The following is an 11,505-nucleotide window of genomic DNA, read 5'->3' as shown; positions in this document are numbered from 1 at the left end:
GTACGTGTCGGAAATGACAGGAATATTCGCTGCTTTGGTGTGACAGGAGAAGCGTGCCCTTGTCTTTCGGCACGGCCCTTGGGTGGAACGATCCCCCCAGCACCCAGCGCTGCAGCACAGCCTGCCTGCCTTCTACAGCTTCCAGCTGAGCCTTCGGCAGTTCTTGTGAGGCCAAACTGACGGTAACAGCGAGTGCGCCCAGCGCTGCCAGGAAGAATTCCTGCCTGACAGTAAAGACCTTTACTGTTGAGTGAATGTGTTCCAGGTGAAAAGAGGCAAAGACCCGACGTGTGCGGTCCCCCTGTTCCTGCAGTGGGTGCCCCGCAGCCCCCGGGCTCTGGAGGGGGCAGGAGGCAGGAGCAGGGTGCAGGCAGGCACAGTCCCTGCCTGCTCTGGCAGGAGCAGCTCTGGGCCAAGCAAACGCCCCCGTCGCGGTGCCTACGGACGCGGGGCCGGACAGAGGTGACCAAGCCCGGGGGAGCTCGGAGCCAGGACCTGGGGGAGACCCGGCAGAGGCGGGGGGTCAGCAAGGGACCCAAAGGGGAGGTTTGGCAAAGGGACGGGGGAGGGCGCGCATCAAGGGCTGTGTGGAAGAACCACGGCACCAGGGATGGAGAAAAGATAATTTTTTTATTGTTCAGGTGGGGTCGCCCCAGGGAGGTTCCTGTCCTACACCCCCAACTGCTGTCCCCGGAGTGCCCGTTGCTCCTCTGGAACCAGCGTTGTTGTCATCCTTGGGGGACTGGGCGGGTCCCCGGCACTTCTGCGCCGCCAGCTCTGCCATGGCACCGGGGCAGGGCTGCTCGCTGAGAGGGAGCTCGGGGACGATGTCCGGGGTAGCGGGCACAGGCGCTCGGTTCCTTCACGCTGGCACTGCAGGGGAGGGAGGTGAACCTGCTGCACTGCGGCCCCTCCGGCGGGACGGGCAGGGCTGCCCGGCGCGGGCAGGGCACGGGCTGAGGGTCTGGGGCAGGATCTGGGGTCTCTGCCAGCACTCACCATGTCTCCGGGGTTGGTGCAGGCTCCTTCCTTCCTCTGTGCTTCAGTGGTAAAGCGTCCGAGGACGGTGAGGGAGTGAGCTCAGGCCTGCCGTGAGGTGTCGGCTCTTTGCAGGGTGCTCGGGGCTGGGCCGAAAAAACTAAATTTCTGCACGGGCACTGCGTGCCGTGCCGTGCCATTCCATGCCACGGTGTGTTGTAGCACCCCATGACATTCCGTGGCAGGTCGTGCTCTGCCGTGCTGTGCCATGCCTTGCCGTGCCATGCTGTGCCGCGCTGCGATGCCGTGCCACGCCCTGCTGTGCCGTGCCACGCCGTGCCAGGCCATGCTGTGCAGTTGGGCCGTGCTGTGCCACGCGGTGCCATGCCATGGCATTTGCAGGCTGCTTCAGGCCAGGGCCACTCAGTGCTCAGCTTCTCCAGCTCAGCTTTCTCTCTCCTCCCTCTTTTGACGGCCTCCCTCTTTCTCTGCAGGACGCCAAGAGCTGTGTGAGACGGGAGCACCTCCCAGGCCTCCACACCACCCCATACTGCCCTAGACCACCCCACAGCACAGCCCCCCACAGCTCCCCACCCCATCCCACTGCCCGGCAGAGCGCGGTGCAGCCGTCACATACCCACAGCCGTTGGGCCGCCAACACGGCGCCGAGCAGGAAGCTCATCTCCGTGAGCATCAGTAGCCAGAGCATCTCGGCCGGGGTGAGCCCGTTGCCACAGGCCGTGGCTGCTGGCCCAGTGCGGCCGCGGCCTTTTATATTGGGGCAGGCGGGCGCAGCCCCTGTGTAACCTCACACCAAAACTCAGCGCGGGGCCGTCGCACCCCTCACCGTCAGCCCGGCGCCCCCAGACCCCGCTGCCATCCCATCCCACAGAAACGTCCCCAGCACCGCAGCTGTGACAGCTGCACCAGACAGCCCAGACCCGTCCCCGTCCTCCCGTGCTGGGCTCCCCCTGCCCACGCTCCCCCCAGTCCCACCTTTTCTGGCGCGGGGCTCCTTACGCCTCTGCCACCGTGTTGGCCGGGAGGGCTTTGGCCTGAAACTGGTGGTCGCCGGGCAGTGCCTTGTCCCCACGGGCGGTGCCGCTGGGTGCCGAACTTCCTTCCATCCACTTCAAGAAGCACTCGCAGTCGAAGCAAGACTCCAGTTCGTCCCTCAGTGTGGCGCAGACGTGGCAGAGGCGCTTCAGCTTTCGGCTGAGCCGCTGCCCCAGGCCCTCGTGCCTCTCCGAGGGCTGGGCCAACCCCACAGCGCTGCTCACCCGGGCCGGGGCCACAGAGGAGGGTGTTTGTGCCATGTCGGCCAGGGTGCAGACAGGGACTGTGGGGGGGGGCGACTCGCCCCGTGCAGCCGGCTGCAGCTCCGCGCTGCCTTTGGCCTCCCTATCCCTCGCAGGAGGAGCCCCCGCGTCCTGCCCGGCCGCTCTCATCTGCCCCTGTGCTGCTCCCGGGGCGCTGAGGACGGGGGACGGCGCCTGAGAGCTCTCGCTGGCCCAAAGGCTCCTGGGCAGAGGCGCGCTGCACTTCTTGCAGCATCGCTCCGGGGGGATTTCGGGGAACCGATGGGTTCTCTGCCAGACGTAGACGGTTTCCCCAGCCAGGACCAGCTCAAAGCCCATGCCCAGCTCCAGCTGGAGCTCCTCCCGGTGCACCAGCAGGTCCACGCTGTGGAGGATGGCGGCCAGCGTGGGCAGGTCCCGCTCTGGCAGGGGCTCGCTGCGGTGCGGGCAGCTGCCGGTGAGGCACCGCCGGCACTCCAGGCAGGTGGCGTATTCTTTGCGGATGTCTTGGGAAGCGCTTGGAGCGCCGCGATCCCGAGCCTCCTTCAGTTTTCCCAGGAGGTCGCGGCAGACTCGGGTCCCGCCCAGGGACTCCATGAGGGACGTGGCCAGCTCCTCCAGGTCGCTGCTGTGGGAGGAGGAGGGCTGGCTCCTGAGGAGCTCCGAGCTGGTGGCAGCACCGACGTTCCCATCTCGACCCACGTCTCCCGTCCCGTGGGGGAGCTCCCTCGCAGAAGCCGCGTCCCCGCCGACGCCGCTTTCCCACCCTTCTCCTTCGTGGCGCTTCCTCCGGCTGTGGGGGGAGATCCCGGCTGGAGCGTGGGGCTGCTGTGGGGCAGCCCGGACCCAGCACCCTCTCCCTGTCTTCTCCCGACCGCCTGGGTGATCCTGCCGGCCCTGCCGGCTCTGGGGTGCTCCGGGTGATGGGGGGGTCGTGGGGACACGGGGCAAGGCCAGCCCAGCAGCACGAGGGGCACAGCGAGGGGCCGGGCACCTTCCAGCCCCGGGAGAGAAGGGCCAGGCCAGGGGCTGAGGACAGAGAGGGGTGCTGGGGCCACCGGTGGGCTCTGTGGGAGGGGCCTGGTGCTGGGAAGCTGCCACCCCCCCAGGGATGCCCTGGCCCTCCCCAAGCCAGCCCCCGCTTCCCTCGGCCCCCAACGCCTTCCCGCCCTCGGCTTCCTCGGGGGCTTGGGGCCAGATCCTGCTCTCGCCCCCCCGCAGCCTCCCCAGGGCAAGGGCGCAGCTACACAGGGCAGAGGGACCCCCGCGTGGGGCTCCTGGAGGACTTACCCTGCCGTCTGGCTCTCGGTGGCCCCTTCCACGGCTTCCCAGGGGACGGAGGGGGCTCCTGGCGGAGGGAGGGAGAAAGCAGAGGGACAGTGAGCGAGGGCAGCCGGCGCGGGGGCTCTGCCGCAATGGCGTCCCTCAGCCGGGAGCCGCCATGGAGCCCGGCGCAGCTCTGGGCCGGGGTTGCTCACCTATCGGGTCCTTCCTCCCGTCTCTCGGACAGCTCTTCTCCTCTGCAGAGCTCCCCTGTCCCTAGAACACAAGCCCCGCGTTAGTGCAGGGGGTCTCCCCTGGGCCAGGAGGAGCCCTGCCCCGCGCACGAGGACCCCGGGAAGGGGCAGCTGGAGCTCCGGGGGCAGGACTGGCCCTGGCCCCAAGCCTGGGCTGGGGCCTGAGCAGAGGGGGCTCGGTGGCTCCCGAGCAGGGGCCGTGCTGGGTGGGCAACGGCCACTGGTCACTGCTCGTCCCCCGCTTACGGGGCCTTCCCGAGCACCCCGGGGACGGGCTCTGCCCGGGGCTAAGCCCTGCCCAGGGGGTGTCGGGGGGTGCCATGACCAACACCTACCTTGGCCTTGCTCCTGGGCCAGCAGGCTGCGAGGAGGCCCATGGTGAGGACAGATAACAGATTGGAGGCACAGGGCAGCACCACCATGAAGAGGCCCCACAAGAAGAGGCTCGAGATGAAGATGAGGACAGCCAGCTTCCACTCCTCCATCCGGCGCAGAGCGTGGCAGCATCTCCTCCAGAAGTTCTGCGTGATAAGGGGGCGTGAAAGGGGTCAGCTGGGGAGGCCGAGAAAGCCGGCGAGAGGCCCCGAGGGGAGGAGAGGCTGGGGTGAGGCCGAAGCACCCCGCTACTACCGGCTTGTTGCCTCTTCCCTCCCTCTTTGAGACGTTGTCCATCTCCTGGTCCATCTGCTCTCCTGCTCGCTGGCTCCCACGCAGTCGAAGTGACAGCTGAGCCTCCCTGCCACCCGCTGAAACAGGGGCCACATTGTGATGCAATGATGACATCACGCTGGCACACAGTGGTTGCCATGGTGACCCAGGGCTGCGCTGGAGATTCTGAAGCCCTCAGGGCGTGGCCGCCCCAGGAAAGCCCCTGTGGTCTCCAAAAGTTCCTGCTGACTCAAACCGCTCTGGGCTGGCAGGGTTCCGGGAGAACTCCCTAAGGGCCATCACAGGCAAAACAGAGTCACCTTGAGGAAGATTATCGGCATTTATTGCCGGTTAAAATTAAAGAAGGCTAATAAGAGTGAGCAACCAAAGTGAAACCACGTGCCCTGGGGGAAGGCCATCGGCATCAGCGGCGATGAGGGGCTGGGCCGGGGTGGGCCGGCGCTCTCCTCTGCTGCTCCTTTTCTCTCTCCAGTCCGTGTCAGGGGCCCTTCAGCCCCTTCTAGAAGGGCAGTGGCCACGGGGGCGGCTCTGACCGCCCCGCCGAGGGACGCGCAGTCTCGGGACCGGCGCCGGCCTCCAGCCCTTGGCTCTGGTCCCGGAGCCACGAGTGGCACCGGCAGCGGGGGGCAAAGGAGGCGGCGCGGCCCGGCCAGGCGGCGCAGAGGACACGGGGCCCCGAGGCCGTCGCTGCCCAGCAGCTCGGCCCGAGCCCCGCGCTCGCGCCTTCCCCTCACGGCCGCCGCCGCCGAGCTCTGCCGCTGCCCTGGCTGAAATGGGCCAAAAGCTGCGGAATTTCCCTCCTGCAGAGCCTGTGTGGTGAGCTGGGCCGAGCTCCTGCCCAGCCTGCCCCGCAGGTGTCCCTGCAGCCGCACAGACACCCCGCCGGGGTGACCCAGGGCCCCCGTGGCACTGACACAGCCTGACGCCTCCTTCGGGGCAGGAAGGAGAGTCTCAGGCCGCTCGGGAGTGCTGGGCTCAGGCTTCTCCCTCCTCCTCCTCACACAGGCTCAGCTGGGAGACACCTGATGGTGACAGTGACAGCTCCCGGCTTCTCTCAGGGACAGTGAAGTGAGCTCCTCCTCGAGGGCCTCTCTGTCCCTGTGGCAAACTTTCCTGTAGGAAATGTAATGAATATCTGATCTGTGTGTGAGTAAACCGACGTCCCTGACTAATCCTCGGGTGGAGAATCCCCAGGGCGACCCCAGCGCTGCTAATGAAGCATATCTGCTTGAGAGTGAGAAGCTTGTTCCAGGTGAAAAGAGGCAAAGACCCGACGTGTGCAGTCCCCCTGTTCCTGCAGTGGGTGCCCCGCAGCCCCCGGGCTCTGGAGGGGGCAGGAGGCAGGAGCAGGGTGCAGGCAGGCACAGTCCCTGCCTGCTCTGGCAGGAGCAGCTCTGGGCCAAGAAAACGTCCCCGTCGCAGTGCCTACGGACGCGGGGCCGGACAGAGGTGACAGTGATCTCTCATGAAGACTTTAAAGATGTAGTGAAGCTCTGCAGGCAGAACATTAGGAGAGCCAAAGCACAACTAGAGCTCAACCTGACTATAGCCGTTAAACACAGTAAAAAATATTTCTGTACATTCATTAAATACGAAAGGAGGATTAGGGAAAATCTCCCTCCTTTATTGGATGCAGAGGGAAAGAGAGTCACAAAGGATGAGGAAAAGGCTGAGGTGCTCAAGGCCTACTTTGCTCAGTCTGTAGCAGTGGAACTGGCCGTTCCCTGGACACCCAGCCTCAGGAGCTGGGAGATGGGGAGGGGGAGCAGACTGGGGGCAGCCCAGTTGCAGAGGAGGTGGTCAGAGACCTGCTGCACCGCCTGGATGCACACACGGCTGTGGGAGCGGAGGGGTGACACCCAAGGGTGCTGCGGGAGCTGGCAGATGTGCTCGCCAAGCCGCTGCCCAGGATTTACCTGGACTCAGGGCTGACTGGGGAGCTCCCACTGGACTGGCGGGTGGCAAATGCGACGCCCATCTGCAAGAGAGGCAGAAAGGAGGATCCAGGAAACTACAGACCTGTCAGTCTGCCCTCGGTGCCAGGGAAGGTCATGGAGCAGGTCATCCGGGGCTGTGAAAAGTCATACAATGGACAGCCAGGGGGTCAGGCCCAGTCAGCACGGGGTTATGAAAGGCAGGTCCTGCCTGGCAAACCTGATCTCCTTCTACAACAGGGCGAACTGCTGATTGGGTGAGGGACAGGCTGTGGATGTTGTTACCTTGACTTCAGGAAGGCCTTAGACAGCGTTTCCCACAGCATTCTCCTGGCGAAACTGGCTGCTCACGGCTTGGATGGGCACAGCTTCAGTGGGTGAAAAACTGTCTGGACGGCCGGGCCCAAGGAGCTGTGGGGAACAGAGTTAAATCCAGTTGGCGGCCGGTCACGAAGAGTGACCCTAGGGCTGGGTTTTGGGGCTGCTCCTGTTTAACGTCTTTATTGAGGATCTGGACGAGGGGATCGAGTGCCCCCGCAGTCAGTTTGCAGATGACACCCAGTTGGGTGGGAGTGTTGGTCTGCTCGAGGGTAGGGAGGCTGCAGAGAGACCTGGACAGGCTGAGCGAGGGGCTGAGCCCCACTGGGGGAGTTTCACTGAGGGCAAATGCCGGGGGCTGCCCTTGGGCCACAACAGCCCCCGGCAGGGCTACAGGCCTGGGGAGGAGTGGCTGGAGAGCTGCCGGTCAGAGAGGGACTGGGGGGGGTGAGAATGAGCCAGAGTGTGACCAGGGGGCCAAGGAGGGCAACGGCATCCTGGCTTGTGTCAGCACTGGCGTGGCCAGCAGGGCCAGGGAAGGGATCTGAGCCCTGGGCTCGGCACTGGGGAGGCCGCCCCTCGATTCCTGGGTTCAGTTTTGGGCCCCTCACCCCAAAAAGGCCATTGAATGACTCGAGCGTGGCCAGAGAAGGGCAACGGAGCTGGGGCAGGGTCTGGAGCACAGGTCTGCTGGGGAGCGGCTGGGGGAACTGGGGGGGTTCAGTCTGGAGCAGAGGAGGCTGAGGGGAGACCTCCTGGCCCTCTGCAACTCCCTGCCAGGAGGGGGCAGAGAGGGGGGATGAGTCTCTGGAGCCAAGGCGCCAGCGCCAGGCCCCGAGGGAATGGCCTCAAGCTGCCCAGGGCAGGGTCAGGCTGGCTCTGAGGAAGGATTTCTGTGCAGAAGGGGCTGTTGGGCGTTGGAATGGGCTGCCCAGGTTGGATTAGATTATTTTCAAGGGCTTTTCCGACTGAAATGAGTCTGTGAACCCAAAACTCTCTGTCACTCACATAACAAGTGAGAGCTCGGTACCTTAAGGACCTGCTCAGGGCAGCGCCCCGACCCAGATCACCTGGAGGAGTTTCCCTGGGCAGCGTCCTGACCCCAGGGGAGAGTCCTCGACCGACGGCAGCGAGCTGCTCCAGGGGAGGAGCTCAAAATGGCTGCACGAGGGGAGGAGCTCAAAATGGCTGCCCCAGGGCTCCATTGACACCCAGCCCCAATCTGACCTGTGCCCCGTAGCGGCTCCCGTTGGCCAAAGGCCCCAACTGCCGGGAAGCCCCGAGAGCAAAGGCAATCAGGAGCTGCTCCGCTCCAGCGGCCATGGAGCCCGATCTTCACTGGGGGGGACACCTGCCACAGCCTGCGCTTCCATACTTGCACGTGCTGATTAGCGCTGGCTCAGGGAACGGCCGGATCAGCTCCGGCCGAGGGACCTCTGACTCTTCTGCCACAGCCACGGCGGCTCTTTTTCTGCCAAAAGGTGGTTTGGGTTTGGAGTCCTGAGAGCTGGGATTTGTGAGTGCAAAGTCTCAGGAAAAGGGGGGAGCTGCTGCCTCCTGCCTGCCCGCAGTTGGGGCTCAGAGCTGTGAGGGGCCTCGCAGGGGATTGTGCCCAAGGACCTCATGTTTGCAGCTCTGACGGGTCCATCCCGGGGAGGGCAGAGAAACCAGCAGACACCTGGGGAAGCCCCGCAGGGACTCTCCCCCAAACAACGCACTGGCACGGGCAGTCGGTTCTCTGGGAATCGGTGTGTACGTGTCGGAAAGGACAGGAATATTCGCTGCTTTGCTGTGACAGGAGAAGCGTGCCCTTGTCTTTCGGCACGGCCCTTGGGTGGAACGATCCCCCCAGCACCCAGCGCTGCAGCACAGCCTGCCTGCCTTCTACAGCTTCCAGCTGAGCCTTCGGCGGTTCTTGGGAGGCCAAACTGACGGTAACAGCGAGTGCGCCCAGCGCTGCCAGGAAGAATTCCTGCCTGACAGTAAAGACCTTTACTGTTGAGTGAATGTGTTCCAGGTGAAAAGAGGCAAAGACCCGACGTGTGCGGTCCCCCTGTTCCTGCAGTGGGTGCCCCGCAGCCCCCGGGCTCTGGAGGGGGCAGGAGGCAGGAGCAGGGTGCAGGCAGGCACAGTCCCTGCCTGCTCTGGCAGGAGCAGCTCTGGGCCAAGCAAACGCCCCCGTCGCGGTGCCTACGGACGCGGGGCCGGACAGAGGTGACCAAGCCCGGGGGAGCTCGGAGCCAGGATCTGGGGGACACCCGGCAGAGGCGGGGGGGTCAGCAAGGGACCCAAAGGGGAGGTTTGGCAAAGGGGACGGGGGAGGGCGCGCATCAAGGGCTGTGTGGAAGAACCACGGCACCAGGGACGGAGAAAAGATATTTTATTTTTCAGGTGGGGTCATTGCAGGGACTTCCCCAGCCCTACACCCCCAACTGCTCTCTCCAGGCTGCCCGCTGCAGTCAGGGATAGTTTTGCCTCAGAGGCTTGCGGGAGCACCTGCAGCAGCACTGCCAGTCCCGTTTCCACCAGGCGCTGACACGCCTGCAGAGCTGGGCACGGGACTCCCGCAGGGCACGGCCCCACTTGCACAGCCCCCGGGCCGCCCAGGCACGCTTCCTGCCCGTGGGCACCCGCTGCTGGGGACTGGGCTCCGCTGGGCTGCTCCCGCCCGGCGCCGCCCAGATGGTGCTGCCCATGGTCACGGGGGTGCTGCTGCCCGACATCATGGAGCTGCTCCAGCCCATTTCCAAGGATCCCGTGTTTGGAATCCTCTCGGTGTCCGTGTCTGGCGCAGGAAGCTCCACTCCATTGTCCTCAATGCACATTCTGGCAAAGAGCGTCCACACGTGCTCCTGGTGACTGTCAGGGTCTGGCTCCACATCCCTGGGTCTCTGTGCTACTTCGCCCTCATCCCCAGAGACCTGCTCTTGACTGCTCCCTGCTGACCTCTCCAGTGGGGGGTCCTGGCCCAGGGCTGGTCCCAGATTCTCCACCAGCACCTGATCATCCTTGGGGGTCTGGGCGGGTCCTGAGCGCTCTTGTGCCGCCAGATCTGCCGTGGCACCGGGGCAGGGCTCCGGGAAGGAGCAGACGGTGTCCGCAGAACTGGAGCTGCTCATCGGGAGGGAGCTCAGCGATGGTGACCACAGTAGCGGGCAGAGGCGCTCTGTGTTCAGCAACGTCGCGCTGGCACTGCAGGGGAGGAGAGAGGGAGGTGAACCTGCTGCACCGCGGCCCCTCCGGCGGGACGGGCAGGGCTGCCCAGCGCGGGCAGGGCACGGGCTGAGGGTCTGGGGCAGGATCTGGGGGCCTCCCCCAGCACTCACCATGTTTCCAGGTTGAATTCACTCTTCTCCATCCTTGCTTTCACCGTTGTCCCTTGCTTTGCCTTCTGCCTTGAGCTCTGCAGGACACCAAGAGCTGAGTGAGACAGAGGCAGCTCCCAGACCCACACCATACACCCCACAACTCCCCACAGCATCCCCAACCCCCCCACACCACATCAGCCCCACAGCCCCCCAACACCTCCCCACGCCATCCCACCCCCCGGCACAGCACAGTGCAGCCGTCACATACCCAGAGCCACTCGACCATCAACACGCCGACGAACAGGAGGGGCGGCAGGAGGAGCATGAACAGTGGGAAGATGTCTGCCGAGGTGAGGCTGTTGGAACACTCCATGGCTGTGGGCCCAGGGCGGCTGCGGCCTTTTATATTGGGTGGCTGGAGCCTCCCCCGTTTTTGACCTCACAGGGTGGCTGGAGCACCCTTTGTGACATCACAAGGCGGCTGGGATCCCCTTTGTGACATCACAAGGCGGCTGGAATCCCCTTTGTGACATCACAAGGCGGCTGGGATCCCCTTTGTGACATCACAAGGCGGCTGGAATCCCCTTTGTGACATCACAAGGCAGCTGGAATCCCCTTTGTGACGTCACAGGGCGGCTGGGATCCCCTTTGTGACGTCACAGGGCGGCTGGGATCCCCTTTGTGACAACCGGCAGCCATCCCTGCGCCACGTTCTCCCCCCTGCGAGGGGCTCCATTACCACTCGCTCACCGGTGAAGGCAACTTCAACTGGCGCTACATCTTCCCCTTCGACTACCTGATGGCCGAGGAGAGGATCGTCATCTCCAAGAAGGAGTCCATGTTCTCCTGGGATGAGACGGAGTACAAGATCCCAGCTCGTCTCACCCTGCAGGTCTGGGATGCTGACCACTTCTCGTCTCTTGCCTAATGATGCTTAACGACCTGGCTCAGGGAAAAACAACACGGCGGCCAACCCCAGGCCGCTCGGTCCATCTGCACACAGACATCAATGTGATGGATGGCAAATGGCGTTTATTATTGCGTAACACCGCTTTTTATACCCTGGGTCCATGGCGTCACATCCGTCTGCCTACGTTTTATCTTCCCGTACAACGCGATATCTTCCGAGCGCCAGACCCTAACTCCCACATTTCCCCCCCCTCCCATGCTATTTTAATGATATGACAATACCTGTCAAATTTATTGGAAAGTTATATTGATTAGGAATTAGATAAGCCTTAAAAAACACAGCGTACCTAAAGAATGTTTCATAAAGGCTGGAATTATATAGCAGCTGCAATCATTGATAAAAAGGTAAACTAAATGTATTATTTGTGATTAAAATATAAAATAGTGCACTTAGTCAATAAGAATGCTAACATTCAGACCCGCAATCACTAGGGAACCCTGGGTGCAGCGAGAATCAGAGTGCCCTTCCTCACAAACCGGAAACCCTACGTGATGCGTCCATCCGTAAGAGAGG

General features: G+C 63.7%; 1 protein-coding gene across 1 annotated transcript; it reads right to left on the bottom strand.

Moving 5' to 3' along the window:
• Window positions 1-682: 682 nt before the first annotated feature.
• Window positions 683-6,734, bottom strand: LOC141974118 (uncharacterized). Its single transcript, XM_074933430.1, has 8 exons — window positions 6,682-6,734; window positions 4,424-4,730; window positions 4,129-4,314; window positions 3,755-3,815; window positions 3,567-3,624; window positions 1,975-3,069; window positions 1,000-1,466; window positions 683-873 (listed from the first exon to the last, which is right to left on the bottom strand). The coding sequence occupies exons 2-6, from the start codon at window positions 4,574-4,576 to the stop codon at window positions 1,995-1,997; spliced, it is 1,533 nt and encodes a 510-aa protein (XP_074789531.1). The 5' UTR covers window positions 4,577-4,730; window positions 6,682-6,734; the 3' UTR covers window positions 683-873; window positions 1,000-1,466; window positions 1,975-1,994.
• Between the last annotated feature and the right edge of the window lie 4,771 nt (window positions 6,735-11,505).

This window comes from Athene noctua, chromosome 1, assembly GCF_965140245.1.
Source record: "Athene noctua chromosome 1, bAthNoc1.hap1.1, whole genome shotgun sequence".
Taxonomy (NCBI): domain Eukaryota; kingdom Metazoa; phylum Chordata; class Aves; order Strigiformes; family Strigidae; genus Athene; species Athene noctua.
This window is presented reverse-complemented; position numbering and strand designations above follow the sequence as displayed.